Below are 24202 nucleotides of genomic sequence, written 5' to 3'. Positions count from 1 at the left end.
CTCTCAAAATGATTAGAGGATCATTTTGGTTTAAATTAGGAAGTGACAGTACAAATATTCATAGATTAACCTCATATGTTTTGTATCATAATGTAGCTTTTTTCCCCCTTACATCCTTTTCCTGGAATTAATCATTGTCTCTTGGTTTGATTGCTTTGTTATCTAAGTACTTGTCACTTGAATTCATCCCAAAATTTATCAATAGAACCTTGAAGCTTCTTTCAGTATATCTGAAAACCTCAAATAATCTTAGATTGATTTTTTTTTTTTTTTTCCCTGCCATCGAAGGCATCCTTCTTGCAGCCTTTCATAACTGTCACTGTGGGACTCCATAATGCTAGGAGTTCCTTTTTCCTCTGGAATCCATGTCATGATCTCCATAGCCTTTTCTTAATGCTCTATACCTTTGTTTTATTGGGCGTTTCTTCCAGTACCTTCCTTCAGGTGGGACATACATTTTAAATCTCATATCTGTAAAAACATGTTTATTCTACTATGTAAGATGATAGGCTGATGTAGAATTTTACATATTAGTAATTGAGAATATTGAAAGCATGGCTTCATTGTCTTTTATCTTACATGGTTACTGTAAGTGTATTACCATTCTTAAATCTGTTCATTTGTATGATTAATTGCCTTGTTTTGTGTTTTTAAATTTTTTGTCTTTCTTGAAGTTTTTAAGATATTTTCATGCCTGTGGTTCTGAAATTTCATAATGATATATGGATCTTCTGATGCGCGGGGAAGGGGGTGCTGCCTGTCTTCGTTCCTTTCTACTTTCCTTCCATTTCTTTTTTTCCTTCACTGCACGTCCATTGCCATTGGGTCTCTCTCTTTTTTTTTTTTTTTTTAAGATTTTATTTATTTGAGAGAGAGCATGCACACAGGCCAGGAGGGGCAGAGGAAAAGGGAGAAGCAGGCTCCCTGCTGAGCAGGAAGCCCATTGACCTGGCTGTCGCTTAACCCACTGAGTCACCCAGGTGCCCCTCGTTGGGTCTTTTTAAGTTGGAGATTCATTTCTTTCAGTTCTTGGACATTTTTGGTATTTCTTTGATAATTTCTTCCCTTCTATTTTTAGTATTTCTCTTTCTGGAATTGCTGTTCTTCAAATAGTAAACTTCCTATATTCCTCTGCTTTTCTGTTTCTCATTGCTTTATCTTTTGTTTTGCTTTTGAAGGCATTTCCTCATTTATTATTTTTCAGCCCTTTTATTGATTTTTGTATTTCAAAACTTTTCTCTGAAGAACTTTTAAGACCCTCTTTAAAAAAAATTCACAGAACTTTCCTATTCTTCCTTGATATTAATTCTCTGGTGTACTTATCTTTGAACACTATATTGTAGTGTCTGAAGATTATTTTTCCATTTCCTTATATTGTTTATACTTCTAAGTTCCTCTTTTCTATTTGTTTGGTTTGTTCTTTCTTTTACTCATGCTGGAAGTGTTCGTCAAATATCTTATGATCCTTTGCTCTCTGTTCATTTTTAAAGATAAGACACAAAAATGGTGATTGGGAAGCTCTGTGTATGTAGCTGGGGTTTATAAACTGGTGAGCATTGCTATAAACCAACCAGGTAAAACTCTCACCATGTCTGTATTTAGGTCTTTTCTTTTGGTTCGGGAAATGAACCCTGGATCTATGTCTTCCATTCTTCTGCCTGGGAGCTGGAGACCTGACTTCTAGCTGCCTTAGAAAAGCCGAAAAGGGGCCTGTGTGTGTCTCTGATTCTCCACCCCACATCTACTCTCAGTGAGAACTAGAGCTTCTTATTTCTGAACATCTCCAGCTATCTGCTACAGTAAATGGCTTGTTTCTGGATAGTCTTCCCATGCACACACCAGTTTAGGTTTCAGTGTTGTCAATGATTTCTGGTCTGTCTACAAAGGCAGTTAACCACTCAACCGTTCATGTTCACAGCTTCCAAAAATTTGTTGACATAGTTCTTCTGTGATCCTATCTCATTTTCTTTGTCCTGATGAAGTTATGCCTCTTTAAAACTTCTGTACTGTCATTTTAGGGGTTTCAGAAAGCAACAAAGATGCACACATGCATTCAGACCAACATGTTCAATTGGAAATCTTTATAATCCCTAGTCTGCTTATCTCTTTAGTGAAGCCTCCCTAACACTCCTAGTCAGTAGTAGATTACTTTGTTAAAGATTGTTAAAGAATCCTATTCCTTTTTAAATGGAGTACCTTGCTCATTTATTTTTGATTCAGTCGTTTTTTTTAAATGTACGTATCTCTCACATGATACTGTGTCGTGGGAGCAATGAACACCTCTGTTTTTGCTGTATCTTGAGTCAGCATTTATTGTAGTGCCAAACAAATAGAAAGGGCTCGATAGATTATTGGTTGAATGATGAAACATTTTTCTATAGTAATTCTTATTTTTCATCAGTATTTACTTAGAACTTTTAAAAATTATTTACATGCATTTAAAATAGTTTGTGTAACCATTCCCCTACAGTTGGAAATTTAGGTATTTCAAATTTTTAAATAAAAATCAGTGAGCTTTTTCTGTGTTTTTTCCAAAAATAGACTTAATACATTTGTTTTTGAGGCTCTAAACACATATATTGCGAACTTATTTTAAGTTTTATGCCAGTTTACACTGCCACTGGCAATGCTTGATTGCCCATTTGTTATTCTTAATATTATTTTCATTTATAAAAGTATCACAATTTATTTGCAACCATTAGTTCAACTTGATTTTAATATTAATTGCATATATCTTAATACCAGTTTTATTATAATAACTTTATGGTGATACATTATCTTAGCAGATGATTAATGACTTTAGTCTTTTGTTGTTGTTGTTGTCATTCTTTTGTGGTTATACTTTCCTTGAAACAAACTTTTTGATATTCTATATTCTTTGGTGTTTCTTAGTATGTTTTCTAGTGTTGATTGGATAAAAGTTTTTAAAGTTGTAAATAATTCAGTGAAAAAAACTTATAATGGGACCCTGCTTTAAGAGTGAGTTAACTAGATTAATTTTCCTGGAAAATCACTTAGATTGATGGCTTTTATTAAAGAATGATTCTTTTGCTCTCTTGGGATCTCGTACTTTGGATCTAAGGGTCTTTTCTGCATTTGTATGATCTTATTCTTAGGCTTTTATGAGGCATGCATTGAGATTTGGGAGTGAGGTCAGGAATGACTGTCCTGCCCCTTGGATCTGAACAGAGATTGGAGTTATTCAAGGTTGGTAATGACCACATTCTAAGTGGATTTTACCAGACTTCCTGTGAACCATTTTCTTTCTAACTGATTTGGAAATAAAGGTAAAACATAGAAAATGAAAAAATATTAGAAGAGATGACCAAACCCGTGAAACAATGCTTTATATTTAAAGCATATGAGAAGGAAGTGTTAGATCTTTTCATTTGTATAACTTGTTCATGTGTATAATAAACACACACACATATGCACACAATATAAGACATATGATACATATCACGTACTAAGCACTTGATACATGCCAAACACTGCTCTGAGGACTTTACATGTATGTATCAACGTAAGTCATTCTCACAGCTAAGGTGTGGATATTAACTCTTATTTTACAGCTGGGTGACTGTGGTGGCTCACTAACAATAATTGTCCAAGTTTCAGTGCTATAAAGTGGTTGGACTCTTGAGTTTGTGCTTTTAACTGCTGTACCATACTGCCTATCTTGTTATTTGGTTTAATATTAATTCTAACCTAATATCTTTATGATTCTAGTATGTGATTTAAAATTTTTTGTTGTTAAAAGAAGTTGGCAGAATGTGTGACATTGTTCTTTAGTAATTTTATCATCACTAATGAGTAATGGGTTGACATCATTAACTGTGAATATTGGGACTTTGGAGGTCATGTTTTAGATGTATTCATTAAAAAAAAAATTTGTGGAGAAGGGAAAAATTTATCTTGACAAAGGGCAAAAAGCAAGACTTGTCTTCCTCCTTCTCCTTACCATTCTTAAGAAGTTTAAAAATGAAGTAATAAACACTTACTCTGTAATTTTTCCATTTACTGAGAGAATGTCCTTCCTATGCCCCACATACAAACACATATTTAGTAGTAAGCTTTCGATTGAGCTCAAGGGTCACATAATACAATGAGATATTTCATTCATCCATTTAGCAAATACTTAGGGGCCTGTTATGTGCTAGGCTCTGTTTTAGATGCTAGAGATACAGTAGAGAATAAAAAAGACAAGTCCTCTCCTCATGGATCTTCTGTTTTAAGGAAGGATGGAGACAAAAAGAACCAGTGCTATGAAGAAAAAAATATAGTGTCAAGGAGATAGAGAAAGAAAGAAGCTGCTATTTTAGAATGTTCTCTGATGGCATCTCTTAAAACACCTGAATGAAGCGAGAGGTACAAGCTTTGGTCATATCTGGGCAAATGCATTTTAAATAGAAGAGGAAATCGATCCTGAAATGGGAATACGCCCAAGTTTGAGTAATAGCAAAGAGGCCAGCATGGTTAGAATGGTTAGAGGATGAGCGGCCAGCGTGGGAGGATTTTAAGCAATAGAAGAACACGAACTGATTTAGATTTTAAAAGGATCACGCGGGCTGCTGAATGGAGACTAGACTATCAGGTTATTCTAGTACTCTGTGAAGAGATGGGGATGGCTTGCGCTCGGGAAACCAAGAAGGAGCTGATGAAGAGCAGTCAAATCTAGCTCTGTGTTTATAATAGAGCAGTCAGGAATTGTTGACTGATTTGTACACAGATTACACAGAATAAAGTGTAGAGGTAACCCAGGGTTTGGGGATGAGCATCCATATGAAAGGAAGACTGTGTTCTATGCTACTCTGGGGAAGTATGGGGTGAGAGGTTGCAGTTCGAGGTATAAATGTGGGAGTCACCTGCTTAGAGATGATGTATGAAGCTTTGGTAGTAGATAACAGCATGTAGGGGGGTGGTATAGAAAGAGAAGTCCCAGGAGTGAATACTGGGGCCTCACCATTTAAAAGTTGAGGAGGGAGACATAGGAAAGAGCATTTCAGGAGTAGCTAGTGAGAGCAAACCAAGAGTGTATGGTATCTGGGAAGGGAAATATGATGCTTTAGCAAATGGGGTACTAGAGCTTACTTTTTACTGGAGGCTTTCAACTTGAGCCTACACAAACATTAACAGATGTTAAGAAAGTGATTGCTTCATTTTATCCTTTCTGATTCACATTTCCGCAATTGTAAAAGTATGTTTAAATCCAAAGAGAAGTGACATAAGTGTCATTATTTTATCATCTCTATTTTATAAGTTCTTTTTATTCAGAGTAAGTAGGTAATTTGGAGAAACAACTTAAATATATATGAAATAGTCTTTAATGCTATCTTAAGTTATTGCATGTCTTTAAATACCGTTTTGCTTTCTATTTTAGTAATTGGTAATTCATCTATATAAGTGATAAGTTGGATGCAGTCATCAAATTTCTGTTTTTTTTGCTGCTTGAATATACATTTAAAATGGCCGACATGAATTGCCTCTTATATATATGTATTATACAGATAACTAAAATCATAATAGACTAATAAGACAAATTTTAAGATGCTGTATGTTCTCTAGTTATTTACTGACACCTAAGAATAAATATGTTTTTCATAATTATCTATTTTTAAATTGCATAGTATCAATGTAAAAGAAGTGCCAAGAGTAGGAGATACCCATTAATTATAGATATATTAAAACCATCAAGGGCGCCTGGGTGGCTCAGTTGGTTAAGCGACTGCCTTCGGCTCAGGTCATGATCCTGGAGTCCCTGGATCGAGTCCCGCATCGGGCTCCCTGCTCCGCAGGGAGTCTGCTTCTTCCTCTGACCCTCCCCCCCTCTCATGTGCTCTCTCTCATTCTCTCTCTCTCAAATAAATAAATAAAATCTTTTAAAAAAAAAAAAAACCATCATGAAATTATGATATCATATTTTCACAATAATAAATAATAACCTGGTTACCTAAAATTCAGTTTGCACAAATTTAGACTAGAGGGCTTTATTTTGTAAGGTTAGGTTCTTCTGGGACAACAGAAAACACATAAGCAGCTTAAACAAGATATTTTTTTTTCTATTACAAAAATGTAACACCCCTAGAAGTGGTGTGGTGATGTTCATGCATCTAGGCACCTGTCTTTTTGTTCTGCTGTCCTTACCACCTGGCTGTGGCCTCATAATATAATATGGCTGATTCAGGTTAGCCATCAAATCTGCATTCCAGCAGGCAGAAAAGGAAAGGAAGGGAAGGTCTTCCCTTTTAGGGATACTTGCCAGAAACTGCACACACCAGCTTTATTTTACATCCCATTGGCTAGGTCTTACTCCCATGGACACACTTTAACTACAAGGGAGGCTGGGAAATTTAGTTTTTTTTTACCCTGGGCAGCCCTGCACCTTGGTAGGATTTGGGGTTTCTGTTACTGACATGTACAGGGGTTAATGTACAACTGGCAGTCTCTGTGCCACAGGGCGTCTAGACAATAGGGAGAAACTGGTTTTATGGCAATGTGATTTGATTTTTTTTCTGTATTAAAGTGTAAGTTATCTAATATACTACATAGTCACTCTGTGAATACTTTTAATGGATTTAGGATAGGAATTTGCCCTATAACTAACCATACATACCTTTCTCTGTATTATTTTATCAACTGGGAAGTCATTATAAGATCATGAGTAAGAGCACGGAGCCATTCTGCCCAGGGTCATGTCTTGCTAGTGCTATGTGCCAGCACTATAACCTTGAGCAAATTTTGTGACCTTTTGTGGTACAGCGTCTGCACCTTCAGATGAGAAGATAATCGTACCTAATTCACAGGATGCCCATAAGGGCTAAATAATTGGTTGTAAAGAACTTAGAAAAGCTCTTGGCATGGAGTAAGCCCTCAAATTTTAGTTATTTCTATAAATTATCATGTTCTTAGTGAAAGTAATTTTAATACTATCCCAGGTAAAATAGAAAGGTTACTTGTCTTAAGATGTACTGATATTTTGCTGTGGTAGAGGAAAAGGGATTGGATAATTGAAAAATGAGTCTGAGTTTGCTTATTTCATTTTGGAGTATTTGATTAGTTATATTGAGAGATTTTCCTATTTGGAGAATTATATTTTAGAACATATATGCAAATATACATCCTGTAAATAGATATCTACCTTGTGAACTTTTTACATAAAGGGTGTGCCTTTTAAGTCCATTCAGAGCCAGGAAGTCAAAAGACTATTAGCAATGAAAATATCTTCTTACTTGTGTCTTAGGATAGGTAAAGCAAACAATGAACCTGTTAGAGGATAAATACGTGGCAGTTGAAAGTTGAGTGGAACCTGGCTTAAGGCTTTGCTCAGTTTTACTTCTCTAGGAGGTCTTTCCTGAGTCCCTGGTTGGTTAAATACTCCTCTGTTTTTTATATAGCATACTGTACATGATTCTTTTAACATGGCAGATTTTATTGAAGTTGTTTCTTCCTGTCTTTCGTACCACATCATAAGCAGAGACTCACTCATAGTTGTGTCCTTAGCATCCTACACACTGTAGGTGTACAAGACTTAATGAACTTGTTACAGTAGATATAGCAATACAAGCTACCACTTTCATAGGGGTCTTGATTTTCAATCACAAGTCAAAAATAACTGATTTTTCATGGCCTTAAATTGCTCTCTAAATTTAGTCACCTGCAACAAGATGCTTAGAAATAGGCATATTTCCAGAATAAGCTATGATAGTTCAGACAAGTTAAGCTCTGTGCTGTTGAAATCCAGTTTAGAAAAGGTCTGCTTTCTCTTTGTATCTTCTGCCTTTTGTACGTGCTGTCTTCTTTCTCACTCCACACTAAGGTATTACAACAATAAACTTATTTGCATGTTTTTAGAGTATGATGACTTTATTAGTCTACTGAGGTCATGCTGCATGAAATGCAGGAGTAAATAAGAGGTAGTCAATTGTCTTTTGAAGGACAGTAACGTTTGTTTTGTTTCACCACTTTGAGTCTGAATCGGCTACAGTTAAATTAGAGCCCAGATGACGTACGTGTGTGTGTATTAGTATATGTATAAATCTATAGCTCAAATATATATATATTTTAATGTCAGAATTGGATTATTTCCTTCATTGGCAGATGATTGAATTCTTTAGCTTCATAATTAAAACCCAACAGTCTGTGTTTTGTATGGAATGTTTGGGTGTGATATGGGGTCTTACAGTTGCTGAGGTGGTCGAGATAGATGCAGTTAATCTGTATTCCTTATTAATCATGTCAGATTCATTCGGATATTTATTGGTCACTATTCTGGTGGCAGCGCATTCCAAGCTGTCACAGAGTCTTTAAAGGGCTGTGCTGAAAGCTGCTGATGTTCTATCGCACAGACATTTAATTTTAGTCGTTTTCTCAATAGATTTTAATGAACCTTTCTAACAGTCCATCAGAGATTCAGGCATTAGAGGAAGATCCTCTATTTTAACGGGCTAAAAACAATGATCATCCTCGATGTTGGCAGGTAGTCAAACAAGCGTTATGATGTAGAAATGCTGAATGAGCCTCACAGTATGTTCAGACATGCCTTTTCTTCTTTTCCCCAGCAGTCTGCAGTACTGCTGTCCCTTCTGCATGTATTAAGTGCAAAACTCTTAAATGAAGAATGGCTCAAAGGAAATACTAGGCTACTATGCTCCTAAGCTTTAATATTTTCCTTTTTTTATTTTTAGATCGCTTGTAAACTTTGAACAGGTTAAATGTGCAGTATCACTTGTAATAATATGTTGAAGACGTTTTCATCAAACATCCTTATTTAAATACAACTATATATAAAATCATATTGAATTAAGTGGCAAGTTGTGATGAGATTTGATACTCATTTTTTATTTTAATATTTTGGTTGTATTTTGGTTAGGAATATAAATTCCTTTTCTTCAGATTTTATTTTTGGAAAAAGAAAGCTGTGGAGAGAATTATAAACAGTTTTGAAAATACTAAAAAATGTTTACATCCTATTTTAAGTTTGGAGGACCAGGATACCTACATTATTTTTACATCTCAAAAAACAAATAGGCTTTATTCTCCAGGCATTGCTCCTAAGTCACATTGTGCTCTTATCTTATGATCTGGGAACTAAGGTTAGCTGTTTTTGTGTCTTGCTTTCAAATTTCAAAGATGATTTTGGTTAATATGTTTTGAGTTAAGAAATTTTTTTTTTAATTTAAAAAATATACCATGGTCGGTAATTTCCTCCCTATCCCTCTTCCCTTTTTTTGCTTTTCAAGTAGCTCCATAATCTTCAAATTTACCTTTCCTGTCTTTTTAAAGGTCGATTGAGCTATCCACATCCAGGAACTGATAATCTGTTGATGTTAAATGGTAAGTTTTAAAAAAACATTTTACGTTTCCAATTTGACTCATATAAATAAATATGATTGAGTACATGGTTTTCTTTACCTTCCCCATACACAGAAGTTAATTATTTTATAAGTATAAAAATAAAACTACAACTTCTGTACAGAAAGCAGAATTACAAGTTTGAATATATTCTGGCTGTCAAAGCAGTCATTGTAGTGTATTTGTGACAGTGTGATTTAATTCATTGATCGCAGACTTTGGAGAGAGTCCTGAGTTTGAATACTGGCTTTCTAGTTTATGGTGAGACCTTGTGCAGTAATTTCTGTGAGGCTTAGTTTACCATCTATGAAATGGGAATAACAATCTCAAGGTTTATTATGAGAATTAAATGAGATGATATTTGCAAAGTGCATAGAACTTGTTACTTAGTATAGTACTTGTGCTTATGTTAACCAGGGAATGAATATACTAGTGATTCTATATAAATGTGGTGCTCACACTAACTTAATTTATTCTGACTGGGAAGTTTCACAGTGAACTTCACCAGAGTTAGAAACAGGATAAATAAACTTTCATTAAAGTTTGTTTTCTTTCTGTTGGACAAACATTGTATTCAGAGTGGCAGTACTTAGCACATCCGTGACTGTGGGAGTAGACGTGGAGGATGAAAATACCCTTCACAAAGGTATTTTTAAATCAGAGGGTGGACGAAGAGAGGGAAGTAGGAAGAAGGAAGAGTAGAGATAGTACTTACTTTAAAATACATAATTATATAATTAGAATGGCTTGGCTCTTCTATTTTAACTAAAGCTTTGTTAAGAACAGATGGCAGTGAAGTTGGGGAACAAAGTCTAAAAAAAGCGAGTATAAAGCTCGACCATGTGAACTAATACTAAGTAAAGACTGTAGTGACAGAAAAGTGGGAATAAAGTCCAGGCCACCTGGGAGATTGTCAAGGGAAATAGGATTTTGGAATGAGAGAAAAATTGAAGAAGCGAAGTGTCTGGTGATGTGATTGATTGGTTCATTTAACATTGGATTGTTATATATTGAGTTGCCCACCACGTGCCAGCTTTGTCTAGGCACTGGGTTATCTGTTAGGATCTTGAAGGATGGTTAGAGGTTGAATTGTCAAGGTTCTCACCCTGGGACCTGACTGTGCTCTCTAGGCTGAGGCTACATCTGGGCTAGACCTTACAACGGTCCAGCAGGCCACATGCATGAATTCAGCGAATTATAGTGCTTACATGTAGGACTTTGACCAGACAGGTACTAGAAATCGCATTCCGGGGCTTCTTCAGTCAACTTTTTTTCTACCATGGAATTAAAAAAAAAAAGCCATTTCAGTAGCTAGTCTCTGAACTCTAAATCTGTTACTAAAACTTACAGTGTTGAAATTGAGTTTACAAACTGAAAATAGATCATAATTTTTATCTTCATGACGTGATTTATAAAATAATGATGTGTTTAGGTAACAATAAACTATATATTTACCCCGACTTCCTTAAATAATTTTCTTTTGGGACATTCTATGTAATAAAAATCGTTCACATTTCTATTATAACTTCTAAAAAAAGCAATTCAGTAGAAAAAATAGAATGTGTATATTTCTCATACTCTGTTAAGATCCATTTGAAGGAAGGTACTGTATGAGACAGTATGTTAGATCATTCACAGGTGTTCTGAGATTTCTTTATACGTAGTACACTAGGGCAATTCAGAAGTATATTGTAATCACAATGGAATACATCAGTTATATGTGAGCAAAGAACTTAGGAGCTGCACTGTTTTTACAACTTACACTTTCAGCTACACTAAATATTACTATTTTTTTAAAGATTTTATTTATTAGAGAGAGCATGAGCTGGGGGGTGAGGGGAAGAGAGAGAGGGACAAGCAGACTCCCTACTGAGCAGGAGCCCCATGCAGGGCTCATCCCAGGACCCTGAGATCATGACCTGAGCTAAAACCAAGAGTCAGACACCTAACCAAGGTGCCCCATGGTTACACTAAATATTAGTAAATTAATTGATTTCATCAGTCACCTAAAGCCTTGATAAATAGCCTAGATGTTAGGTTAGAAGTGTTTCATCACTTAGTAGATACAAGAATATTTTATTTTAGGCGGGAGTTGAATCTTGGACAAATCTGCTTTTTCATTATGTGAGCACTCTTCATAGCCTGCCACTCTAGGGCCACATTACATACTCGATACAGTAAGCTCTACTGGATATTCTGAACTTTTTCTGGCAAGGCACTAGGGGAGAGAAAAGATAATGAAACTAGGACATCAAAATGTGTTTAGGTCAGTAAGGACAATTTGATCCAAGAGAAGAAAAATTATTCTGCTCATTTGGGATCATTGTTAAGGGAGAAGCAGGAATTAGGAAATTGGGTATATTTATAGGGTAAGGAGGTATTTCAATATTAAGGATTTAAGTAATTTTTTTGTAGACATCTAAGGTATTGAAGAGAGAAGTAGGCAAATGGCAATAAAAAGTAGGGGAAATTTTCCTTGAGCTGCTTTTAATTCTTGTAATTTAACTATATTCATAGCATATTGTCTCCCTAGGAAATGTGGGAATTAAGTGATATCAATACCAAGCCTTTGCCTATACTAAGTTATTATTAAATATTATTGATGAAAGAAATTATAGCATCTCAATACATAGACTTTTTAAATTATTATTTTTTAGTATATCACAGATTTAAACTCACTGTTAAAAATTAAGTAGTATTATTTAACCAGCAAGCATAGCTAATATTATTGACTTTGAAAATCAGTATTTGGTAATAAATTATACATCAGTATTTTTTTGTGGTGGTTTAGCAATAGTTAACAGTAGTTGGGCACGTGATCTGATAAGCACTGGGTGTTATACACAACTAATGAATCATTGAACACTACATCAAAAACTAAAGGTGTACTATATGTTGGGTAATTGAACTTAAAAAAAGAAAAAACAATAGTTGGTACCACAGACTCTGGAGCTAGATTATCTGGGTTTAAACCCAACTTTGCTCTTTCTGTGTGACTTGGACAGTTTACCTAACTTCAACTTGACTCAGGTTCTTTATGTCAAAAGTAGATAAAATGCTGCCCGCCTCGGGGATTGTTTTGAGAAGTGAGGGAATTCATTCATGTAAAGTGTTTAGAACAGTTCCTATAAGAAAAGAGTTAGCTGTGGCAATGGGTGATGATGAAAGGTGACAAAATGACTTTGAAAGAATACATTCATGTCCTCTGAATAGATGAAAGTGTTGGAGAATATAAAATTAAAAGAAGATGTAACCAGTGTTTTCAAGTATTTGAAGGAAGTTACGTATAGTGACCAAAGAAGGTTTGTTTTATGTTATTGCAGGAAGCCAAACCAGAACCATTTGGAAGGAACTATAATAGGAAGAAAATTTGGGTCAAAAGCAAAATGACTCTCTTGGGCAGTGTTTCCTAAAGTATGGTGTGCATGTCCCTTGTGGTACCCAAGATGACTTTAGTGGTACACGAATACGTATTAAAATAAATGCATGACTACTTAGAAAACACAGAACTGGCAGAAATCTGTGATGTTACTAGGCTATTACTAGGTGCCAGGCTTGAGCCCATTTACTAAAAAATAATACATAAATAGTATTACAGTTGTTATGCAGATAAGGCATATGTTGTAAAGCTTTCATGATTCTACCTTCCTGGTCAATTGACATTATAGTTAAACTTTGAAATATTCCTTTAAGAAATGAACAGGGAATGGGGTAAAGGTCAGGAAGTTGGTCAGACAAGATAAAACTGTGAAGTATCTCTGGCAAATCCTTTGAGCCTCTGTTAACTCTGAGAAAAAGAGGTATAATCCCACATCTATGTGTCTCGGGAAGTTGTATAGATTAAAAAAAAAACAATAAAAAATGCCATAGAAATACGACTGCAAGTAGGCTCCTGTTTCTGAACACACCATGTCCCTCAATCTAACTAGAAATCAAGTTGAATTGACTGGTGGAGACTACCACTATTGAATAATATTGTAGAAGAGTCCAAGTTTAACATCCGGAAGCACTTTAGGCAAGTCACATTATATAGGAATGAGTAGATTGTCTAAAAAACAAAAGTTAAATACTGTCGGAAATTAGATTGACAGCCTGAATGTTTATATTTGTAAGTGTATAAATCTGACATATTTTATTGTCAGTAGGAAAGAACGAAATAAAACAGAGCCACCCTGTTTTCGTAGTGGTGAGAACTAATTCAGAATGATGTATCATTCAAGTATTTGTTTCTATTTGGATCATGTTGTGTTCCTCTCACCCCTCTCCCAAGAAAAAATAGCTTATATCTTTATTAGAACATACGGCTTTTCAAAAGGAGAACAAATAGCAGAAGTATGGGGTGATGCAAACTAATCTGAAATTTAAATTTGCTGTGATTAACCACTTGCAGCCATGTTTGTAATCAAGAGCTTGCTCTACTTTTTGGGGGGAGAGAAGTTATATTTATCTTTTAACTAAGAAAATTAACTCAGTAATGGAATTGTGTTTCTGAGGGCAGATATTCTAAATGTACTGTATTAAGTCATAAAAATAGGAAACTTGAGTACATAATCAGTTCTTTTTTATGCTGATGGAAGTAAGTGGAGTAGATAACAGATTTATTTTGGATCTTGAAAAGGATTCTGATTTGGGGGTATATTTCTCTCCCTGGCTTTGGCTTCTTAGAGCAAGAAATAAGAATTTTTTTAGTTTCACACCAAGAGAACTTTAACCTAAGTATTTCCAGCTAATTTAGTATGTTTACCCATCTCTTCCTCCAGCTGCAGTAATTCATGTACCACAGCTGTAGCTAAGAGCCAATATATAAAGGCACAAAGACACCAAAATGAATGTCAGAATCCTCCTATTTCTTTTTTATGGGTTAGAACCTAAATAAGATTATTGATAACCCAGGACCAAATTAATTGTAAAGTCACTTGTATAGAAAAGGTCTTTTTTCACAACCTTATTATCTCCATGAAAAAAATATATATATAATCTAACATACATGCATATACATGTATACACATATATATTTACATATGTATGTTAAATAGCCAATTCCTTACTTTTGAATGAGTTGTACTTTTTTATAATGCTTTATAAAACTTATGTACCTGAAATTTAATATTCTAGATAGTTTTTATACAAAAATTGCTCCCTTTTTTTTCTAAGTCATATTCTAAATGAGTTTGGAGGGGCATATGTTTAAAGAAGTCTTCTTTAATTAAAACATAACGAATAATAATTTAATGATTTTCTTTTCTTACTGGGGGCTTTTCATAATTCTGAATCAGAGTTATAGAGGAACATACCCCAGAAATTCCCATAAGAACACTGGTAGGAAAGTGAGTACACAGACCATTGTTTAGTGTGATGGTAGCAGATTGGTTATTTCCATGACAGGGGATGGGAAATGTTTCACATGGTTTAGCTTCATCTGCAGTCAGTTCTATTTTTGGTAATGTAGAGATTTGGAATTTGAGAGTTGTCCAAAAAATAAGTGGAATAGCTCTTTACAGGATTCTAAAATTCCTCAGGTATGAGATAGTTGGAGAAATTTTCTAAATAATGTGTTCAAGCCTAGGAATGAGATGAAACCTAAGATGTTATGAACATTTGTACATATTTTGACTATTTTAGTATTGAATAACCTCAGCAAAGAATATAACGGCTAAGAATATAAACTGGTTATGATGTCTTTAATTTTCTCAGTAGGTCAAGAATTATTTGTCGTGTTATTACTTCAGTATAATTCATAATTTGACTTTAAACTTGATGAGAATAGTTTTATTTGCTTTATAAATGATCCACCTTGTACACCCATGAATGAAATCCCATAAAGCAAATTTATACTGGATTAATACCATTTAGATCATGCCTAGAGATAAGTAGGAAGTCTAACTCCTAAGATTGGTGTTGTGACTGTTTGGGGCCTATTGGCCATTTCCACACTTAATACAACTATCAAAACTTCAGTGAATTGATTCCTCCGTGGTCTGTTTTTGTTAGCTCTTTTAAAATTGCTCTTAGATTTTCCACAGTAAGTCTCCCATCTCTTTGAGACCCTGATTTTTTTAAGGCTTTTTTAAGTCTTGGGAGACTTCCACAGCAAAAATGTTACTTCCACCCCTACCCTTACCCTAAACTAATATATAGGTCAGGTAAGCTATATATAATATATACAGGTAATGTACATATAAGCTATGTATATACACACAAACACACAGGTAAGTTTACATATAAGCTAATGTACAGGTCAGTCAGTCTGCTAGGCTGTGAGGTAATTGGAGCTACCGAAAAGGTTAAATGTGCAGTAGTTCTAGCTAAATAAAGACAATAGAGAGGCAGAGATACAAATGAAGTTTGTTTTTTTTTTATAAAAGACTCCAATGTAAGCATTGTATTTATTGACTGACTTCTTGAAGTGTAAATGACTAAGGGTTGACAAGTTTGTTTTTCCCATTGTTACTATAGGGGAATTAATGCTATATTATTCTCACTTGTGGACATACTTCTTTATGTTAAAGCCTTATATTTTGTAAAACTTCTGTAATAGAATGCAGTTAATGATGTGATGTGAAACATTTTCTTTTGATCTTTGCTTTGTACTTTGGAGGAAACTATATTTCTGATGACTTTCAATATATATTTTGATTTGAGATTTATTCAGAAAGTTTCCCAGGCCTAAAAAATTCATGAAACTTGTTAAAATCTTGATTTTAACAGTCATTTTTTGTTTTGGTCTACTGCTTTGATTTCATATATTAATTCCAGGGTAAAAATACTCATTGTATACTCAGATTTTGGGGGGAGGAGTTATTTAAAAATATGTTGTGGATTTTATCAAACTGGCAATTTCTTATGGAGAATAAATTGCAGTATTTTTTTCCCTAAGGAATTATGTAAACTTCTAGTAATGTAGATTGAAATACTTTTCTGCTTTATACTTTTACAGTATTGAACCAATGTGCTATTCTGTGATGATGCTAATAATAATTTGTGTCTGAATCCCTCTTACCCCAGAGATAGAGACATAAACACTTAAGAGATTATAAAATGTACCAGAAGGATTGAAAGCATTGTTAGCTATAGTGTATCATTAGTCATTTCTTCAGTTAAGCAAGTTTGAACATGGATTAAGTTCTTTACCTTCTATCTAAGCTCTATAGGCTTCAGAGTCTCAGTTTAACATTGTTATATCTTTTCATTCTTCTGTGTCTGCCAATACTTTCTTCACACAAGGCTTGGTATAATGTGAATTCGGTTTGAATAGCTATTTGCTGGACTGTATCTGCTGTATCACTCTTTATAATTAGGAAAATAAGGATTTAATTCAGGTTTTTCCATTCATTATTTGGGATGCTATTTAACTGTAAGGTGTTAACATTACTATCCTGATCAGATGAAAGAAATATTTATTCATGAATTTGAGCATGAATGAGAATAAATGGTTTATTTCCTGTTCATTTCATTTTTTGTACAGTTCAGAATATATATATAATAAAAGTGCTTTTGTAAATGGTAAAACACCATACAGATATTATACAGTGACATTGTCCTAGCTCTTAAAACAAAGTAGCACTGATTACCAGATGCCCACTTAGCTTTTCATATCACAAGTATTTGTATGGGTGGGCTTGTTTTTAGTTCTGACATTTTACAATTTGTCCTTTGTTTACATGCAGCAAGGAGTTATGGGCGAAGACGAGGTAATTCATTTCTGTTTGCTATGGTATAACTGTTCTTAATTGGGTTTTACTGATCACCACTGTAATTAGCCTAGATTTTCTTTCTGCACTGTCCAAAAACTCACAGAAAAGTTATATTTTGATTTGCACACTTGTCAAAGTTTTGAATCCTAAATCTCTTAACCTTTAAAGCACATTTTCATACTAATATGGTTATTTAATAAATGTCTTTTAAACTGTCCAGATTTTAACTGTTTTAAAGTAATTTTTATACCTTTTAAAATAAAGCTACTATTTATAGTTTGCTTAAGAAATATGTTTAATAAATACTAGTGAAGGTGACATGCAGTATGATTTTTCTACTTTCTAAATCTATAACTGATTATCTCTGGTATATAATTTACAACTCTGTTAGTTTTATGTCTGACCCAGTTGAAAGTAAATACCATATAGGCTCTTGTTAACACTGATGTGTAGAAATCATGTTGCTAATATTTCTCTGTGTCTTCTAAGAATATAATGCTTTCCTTCTCCCTCTCTCTACACCATGTAGGCACACTCACACACTCATTCACACACTCTGTCTCCCGCACCATTCTTCCCCTCTGGGTTCTTGCTATCTTCCGGACAAAATGAGGACTGTGAAAGGCTGGACTACTAAACCTCTTTGGACAGTAGCTGACATGTTCTGTGGCTTAAACTTGGCTTCTCTTTCTCATGTGCAGACTGGGAGGGAGCAAAGTAGATGGGATGAGAAGAAGCAAAAGTAATTTTACACAACTAGATTATCCTCTAAGTGTGCAATAATTATGATATTTAAATAGCTGTTGTAAGTACCAAAATGAATAAAAAAGGATTTTCTTTGACCCCTAAAACTTCCTTTGAGCCATGGAGGACAGAGAGTAATAATAATGCCTTTTGATAAATTTTATAAATATGTGCCCGTGGTTCAATTTCTTTTCATGTAGTCATGAAGTATGTGTGCTTTGAAAACAAACAAGCTCAAACTTTCTGCCACCACTGATGACAGAAACAAGTATTATATATTCTTAAGGAGTATTTCCAGTTTTGTATTTCACATTGTCTGAATTTAACTTCATTTTTGGAATTTGGTTTCTTCAAACGCTTGACTGAATCTCTTGGTTCTTTAGTTTTCTGACTAAAAAATTATAGGATATAGAAACTCAAAACTCAGAAAACTAAAGCTGAATTACCTTGTAAAGGTTATTGTTAGCAACTGAGAAGAGGGGGAAGGTTTAGAATTTTAGTACCTATTTTCACATCTATGGACTGTCTTATTTCACTGTGCTATTTTAATATGGAGCTTCAATTCTTTTGGAAAAACCCACTTACCAAGCTGTGATTTTAGGTATTTTTGAAACTAGAGCAATTTAATTTAGGATCTTTTCCTTCTATCCACTTTTCATCTTTTAACCTTAGTAACTTATGTTTAATTTGGCATACTACAACATAAATATTATGATCTAGGAAGTTCTTAGGAGCACAGTATCAGAAAGTCATGTTGTTTATCTTCTTTTATCTCAATTCAGTAATTATAGACTATTTTTATGATATTAAGAAAAAGCAAAATTTTCTGCTTTCAGATAGGAACTTGCTACTATTCTTTATGGCTCCTAGAGGTTAGAGATATAAAGATTTCCTCTACTTCAGAACTGCCTGCCAGCTTTGGAAGAAAGAAGACTCACATGGTTTTAAGGCTTCTGGAGAAGCTTTCTTTAGGACGGAACTGATAGTTGTCACACTTACTTGGCTTAACATGGAGGAGTAATGCCTGAATTTTCCTTTCAAATTATATGGAATTAGTAATTTTTTAGTTGGTCCTCTTGCATAGTCAGAGTCTGCTTTTAAAATTTCAATTTTGATGGCCAGATGAAAAGTAGACCTATTAGAAATACCTATTGAGAGGTTTTATTTGAATTTGAACGTACTTTAACACAGTAATATAACATTAAAAAAAGAAAGAAAGAAACCCACACACATACCAAAGGAATGACTCAGAAAGGACTAGAAGTAGCCTGGCTCTCTTCCTATTTTCCACTCATTTTTTTCCCCTTTCTACGCTAGATACAATATCATTATCACACTGCTGACCTTATAACTACCAAGATCCCCCTCGTATGGGCTTCATGTTTAACATTTTGTCCATCAAAGGAACTGCATCAATTAATTTTATTTAATCATTTTTCTTAAAAAACAAAAAAAAGTCTGATACATATCAGATCTACTGCTCATGTGGGATGTGTCACAATGAGTTGATATAATTCTTACCAAAAATAACACATTGCTCTTTACCAGTGCAGTGGTGGGTGAACAGTATTATTTTCACAAGGCATTTTGACTTTGTAGAGCAGTTTAGGAAGAACTGTTTGTTCTTACTTGCCACCTTTGACTCACATTTAAACCCAGGCATAGAGGAGCTGTTTTCATTTACAAGATTTCCCACTTGACTGCAGTTAGACCAAATTGCTACCAAAATGACTTCATATATTTTAATTTCCTTAACAATGTCAAGAAGAACTTTAAATCAGGCTGGTTCTAGATATAAATATATAAAATATACTTTAGGAATATTCAAAAATTAATTATACTGGGAATAATTAAGAAGAGCAAATATTTCTTTCCCTGTTTTTTAGCTGGGACCTGCCCCAAGTCCTATGTATCTCTATACCCTGGGAACCATAAAAAGTTCTACTTCAGAGCTGCCTGGGGACCAGGATTGGGAAGGAGGAGACTCATATGGGGAGCTGACTTTAATATATGGAAAACTATCTTTTGTATTTATTGTCCACCGTTTCTTCCATTCTTTCCAAGAGTGAACACACTGGTCTGGGGTTGGATTAGGTGGGAGTGTGAAGTGAGGTGTGCAATATAATTCAAATTCTGTCTCTCCACTTCACATATTTTTATATTGCAATCTATCCTTGTAGTACAGGATTAAAGGGCTACGGTGCTCCCAAGGAACAAAAATGTATAGGATATTTTAAGTAATAGACATAGACCCTGTTTTAGTTGATAGGGCTAAACATCACAATGCAATCTGTTGTAGCAGGTAATCCCAAAGCTTTGAGTTAATAGATTGTATATGGAATGAAATAGGAGAAATGATTTTAAAAGGGAATGAAATTATGGAAGTTCAGTTAGAGAGGTTGGATATATTTATACTGTGTAGCTATTCAGATTTATGCACTGTAATAAACAAGGAATTATTAATAATATAGTACACCATGTGTTGCTTTAAAATTGACCCAGGATTTTCTGATTTGGTTAGATTTGATTCAAATTTGTTTGATTCTTAATCTTGTGAAGTAGCCAGAGTAAGGGTACACCCCCTAAATATCACCACTGTCAAATCCTTTTATGATGAAGTCAAGGCTGAAATTCTTCATCTTTGATAAATACTTTTGATAACTGTCAGAGAATGAGCAAAATCTCCAAAGCATGAAAAATAAAAAAAAGCCAGAGTAATACTGCAAGACAGAGGTCAGCAAACTGTGGCCCACAGGCCAAACTTCCAAACTATAAACAAAGTTTGTTGTTGTTGTTGTTGTTTTAAAGATTTTATTTATTTGACTGAGAGAGACAGAGAGAGAACACAAGCAGGGGGAGTGGGAGAGGGAGAAGCAGGCTTCCCGCTGAGCAGGGAGCCCATGCAGGGCTTGACCCCAGGACCCCAGGATCATGACCCGAGCCGAAGGCAGACGCTTAACGACTGAGCCACCCAGGCGCACCCGGAACAAAGTTTTATTAGAACACAACGATGCCCATTCGCTTTTTGTCTGGTTGTTTTGGAGCTACAGTGATGGCAGAGTTCAGTAGTTACAACAGTACACACAACAGTGTGGCCTACAAAGTCTAAAATATTTACTGTCTGACCCTTTACAGAAAAAAATTTGCTTACCCCTCCTCCTCGAAGAGGCCAACTGTACCTACTCTACACCTATACCCAGCCATACCAGTATCTAAAAGAAACAAAATTTTAGTGAACTTATCAGATATATTATGTCCAGAAAGTAATTTACAAAGACATACTAGGCTATAATTGATTATTAAAATTAAATGTCTTAGCCATCCTCTCTGAGAAAAGGATGAACCTATTATTGGGGCAAAATCTTTTTAGGTGGAAGGGTACCTTATAGCTTCTTCCTCAGTTCTTTGGGAAAGCATGCCTTCTCAGTGATTCTATCGGATTAAACAGATGGTGCTTGAGAGAGTTCAGTCTTGGATCTGCCTCTATTGTTTTGATAGTTTTTTTGATCCTTTCATATTAAATAAAAATCATGCCATCACATTGGTAGATTTTTCTACTCCAATAGAGTGACTGCTAGGATCTTAGAAGATGGGAAGAATATTCATATTCATCCTCAATTTATATAGTTTTTTTTTTTAGAACAACATTTAGTAAATGAAAGTACAGGATAATGCATTGAGATCAAAGAACTATGCTTAGATTCAAATTTTGTACATTTTGTACATTTCTAATTTTGTCAAATGTTTTCTTCTCCTTTCCTGCCTCCCCCTTTGGATATGTTGAGAAATTTCTTTAATCTGGGCTTCCAAAATAAGGTCAAAATCTGAAAAGTCAGTGTAGCTATGATTTGGGCATATTAACATAGCCACCAGAGTAAAGTTAGTAATTGCTTACAACCCCTCTGACTCCAGGCATGTGTGCAGCACAGACCTGCCCACACCAGGAAACCAGGTGTCGGGGCCAACCGTCCTGTCACACAAGCATCCTATTCATAATTTAGTCTCTCTCCCCATCTTCAGTTTAGGAAGCTCATCATGTAACTTTTATTATTGGTTGGAGTAAACATTTTTTATGGGAATATAGAAAAGTCTCAAGCATTCTCTAATCCCTTTTATTAAAATATTTTGAAATGAGTAATTTGAATCTTAATTATCCATAACAAACGAGGCTCATATTTGTGGTAATGGCTGTGTTTCTTACTCTAAAACCTTTGCCAATTTTGTGTTTTGGTAGAAGGTATATTTTTAGTCTTGTTAGAGGAATGTAGATCCTAAAATGTTGCCTTCGTGTTAGAAGGATTTGGGTTACCTGTTAAAGAGCCCTGGCAGCAGGGAAGCCATCTTAGACTCTTTTCATCTCCATCTGTCATTCATTTCTTATTACTTCCTCTATAATCTTTATTGTAACTGTTTTACCTTTAAAATTTTTATTGTGCATTTTAGGTGACTAACTTACTGTAAGGTATTTTACTTGCATTTGTTAAGTAGGGCTTTTGAGCACATAGTTAAGAATGTCTCCAGTTTTCTATATTTTACGTTGATATGGCCTCTGGAATGTTTCTGTACTTCTGCTCAAGCAGGTATCTTCTACCTATAAAGAGTGTCCCCTCTTTTTTCTCGTCTACATTTTTCTATGTAAATCTGTCACATTCTTTGTAAATCTCTTAAATAACTTCTAGTTAGAATCTCACTCTGATCGATCTTGCCATTTGCAACGACATGGATGGAACTGGAGGGTGTTATGCTGAGCGAAATAAGTCAATCAGAGAAGGACATGTATCATATGACCTCACTGATATGAGGAATTCTTAATCTCAGGAAACAAACTGAGGGTTGATGGAGTGAGGGGTGGGGTGGGAGGGATGGGGTGGCTGGGTGATAGACATTGGGGAGGGTATGGCTATGGTGAGCGCTATGAATTGTGTGAATCACAGATCTGTACCTCTGAAACAAATAATGCAATATATGTTAAGAAAAAAAAAAAGAAGAAGATAGCAGGAGCGGAAGAATGAAGGGGGGGAAATCAGAGGGGGAGATGAACCACGAGAGACGATGGACTCTGAAAAACAAACTGAGGGTTCTAGAGGGGAGGGGGGTGGGAGGATGGGTTAGCCTGGTGATGGGTATTAAAGAGGGCACATTCTGCATGGAGCACTGGGTGTTACGCACAATGAATCATGGAACACTACATCAAAAACTAATGATGTGTGGTGATTAACATAACAATAAAAAATTTTTAAAAAAAGAATCTCACTCTAATCTTGGTTATAACTCATCTGCATTGTATTAATTTTCATGTTTATATACATGCATGTGTTATAAATGTATGTATATTTAGACATACGTATTATAAGCAAATATGGATGTATATACATTTTAAGTTAGAATCACTAAAGTAGGATTTCTTTATAATAGTTCATCCTTGTTACCTTATAGTATGATCAAGAATTTTGAGTCAAGAGTTTCATAACAATAGCCAGAGAATATAAATGAGGTGTTTGATGTCCAAGATCAAATGATTTCAAAAAGTAGGAAAAAAAAAACCTTAACCCTTCGAACAATGCAACGGTAATTATAGTTTAAAATTCTTTTGACTGTAGGGCTTGTTAATCAGTATCCGTTGTTGCTGGTTTTAACAGCATGGAAATCTCACCTTTAAGATTATTTATCTGGAGGAAAAAAACACTTCTAATTATTATGGTAAGAATCTTAGGAACAACCATATCCAGTTTTTCTTTTAAAAGAAGAAGACATTTGAAAATTTCATAAATAATTGCTTTTAAATACTTACAAACTTCAGTCTCAAAGGGAAATTGTAAGATGTTAAGATTGTATAGAAGATAGAATTGAAATTACTATCAGTAGTTATTTATTTTTATTAATGAATAGAATCATTGTATAAGTATACCACAATTTGTCTCTTTCCCAAATATTTACAGACATTTGAGTTGTTTTCCATTTGGGACCTGTTATAAATAAACTACCATAAACATTTTTATTCCCTTTTTCTTTTCTCTGTGTGTGTGTGTGTGTACACATAAGCACTCATTTCTCTTAGATGTATAACTAAGAGTGGAATTGCTAGTTCATAGAGTGAATGTATGTTTAACTTTATTAGAAACTACCAACTAGTTTGCCAGTTTTATACTCATGACTTTGTATTGTTAAGCTTTTTAATTTTACCCATCCTGATAGGCATGAAAGTGACATCTCATTATTGTTCTAATCTGCATCTTCCTGATAACTAAGGGTGATGTTGAAGCACCTTTTCATATGCTTATAACCCATCCATTGTATTCTTTTGTAAACTTTCAGTACAAGTCTTTTGCCCATTTTTAATTCAATACAAGTCTTTTGTCCATTTCATTTAAGAAGAGTTCTTTATGTATTTTGTCCTACTTTCAGTAGTTGCT

The 24202-nt window shown here is 34.6% G+C and overlaps 1 protein-coding gene across 12 annotated transcripts in view; it reads left to right on the top strand.

Moving 5' to 3' along the window:
- CPEB2 (cytoplasmic polyadenylation element binding protein 2) overlaps positions 1-24202 on the top strand; it is a 69366-nt gene that overhangs the window by 20452 nt on the left and 24712 nt on the right. For 8 of the 12 annotated variants that reach the window (XM_044913021.1, XM_044913020.1, XM_021679435.2 and 5 more), the window contains 2 exons: positions 9283-9333; positions 17019-17042. The exons of 1 other annotated variant lie outside the window; for it this stretch is intronic. In XM_044913021.1, the coding sequence (XP_044768956.1) occupies positions 9283-9333; positions 17019-17042 (75 nt within the window). The remainder of the gene's footprint in view (positions 1-9282; positions 9334-17018; positions 17043-24202) is intronic. 3 more of the 12 variants (XM_021679437.2, XM_021679434.2, XM_021679438.2) reach the window with 1 other exon arrangement.

This window comes from Neomonachus schauinslandi, chromosome 2, assembly GCF_002201575.2.
Source record: "Neomonachus schauinslandi chromosome 2, ASM220157v2, whole genome shotgun sequence".
In the NCBI taxonomy this organism is placed as follows: Eukaryota; Metazoa; Chordata; class Mammalia; order Carnivora; family Phocidae; genus Neomonachus; species Neomonachus schauinslandi.
This window is presented reverse-complemented; position numbering and strand designations above follow the sequence as displayed.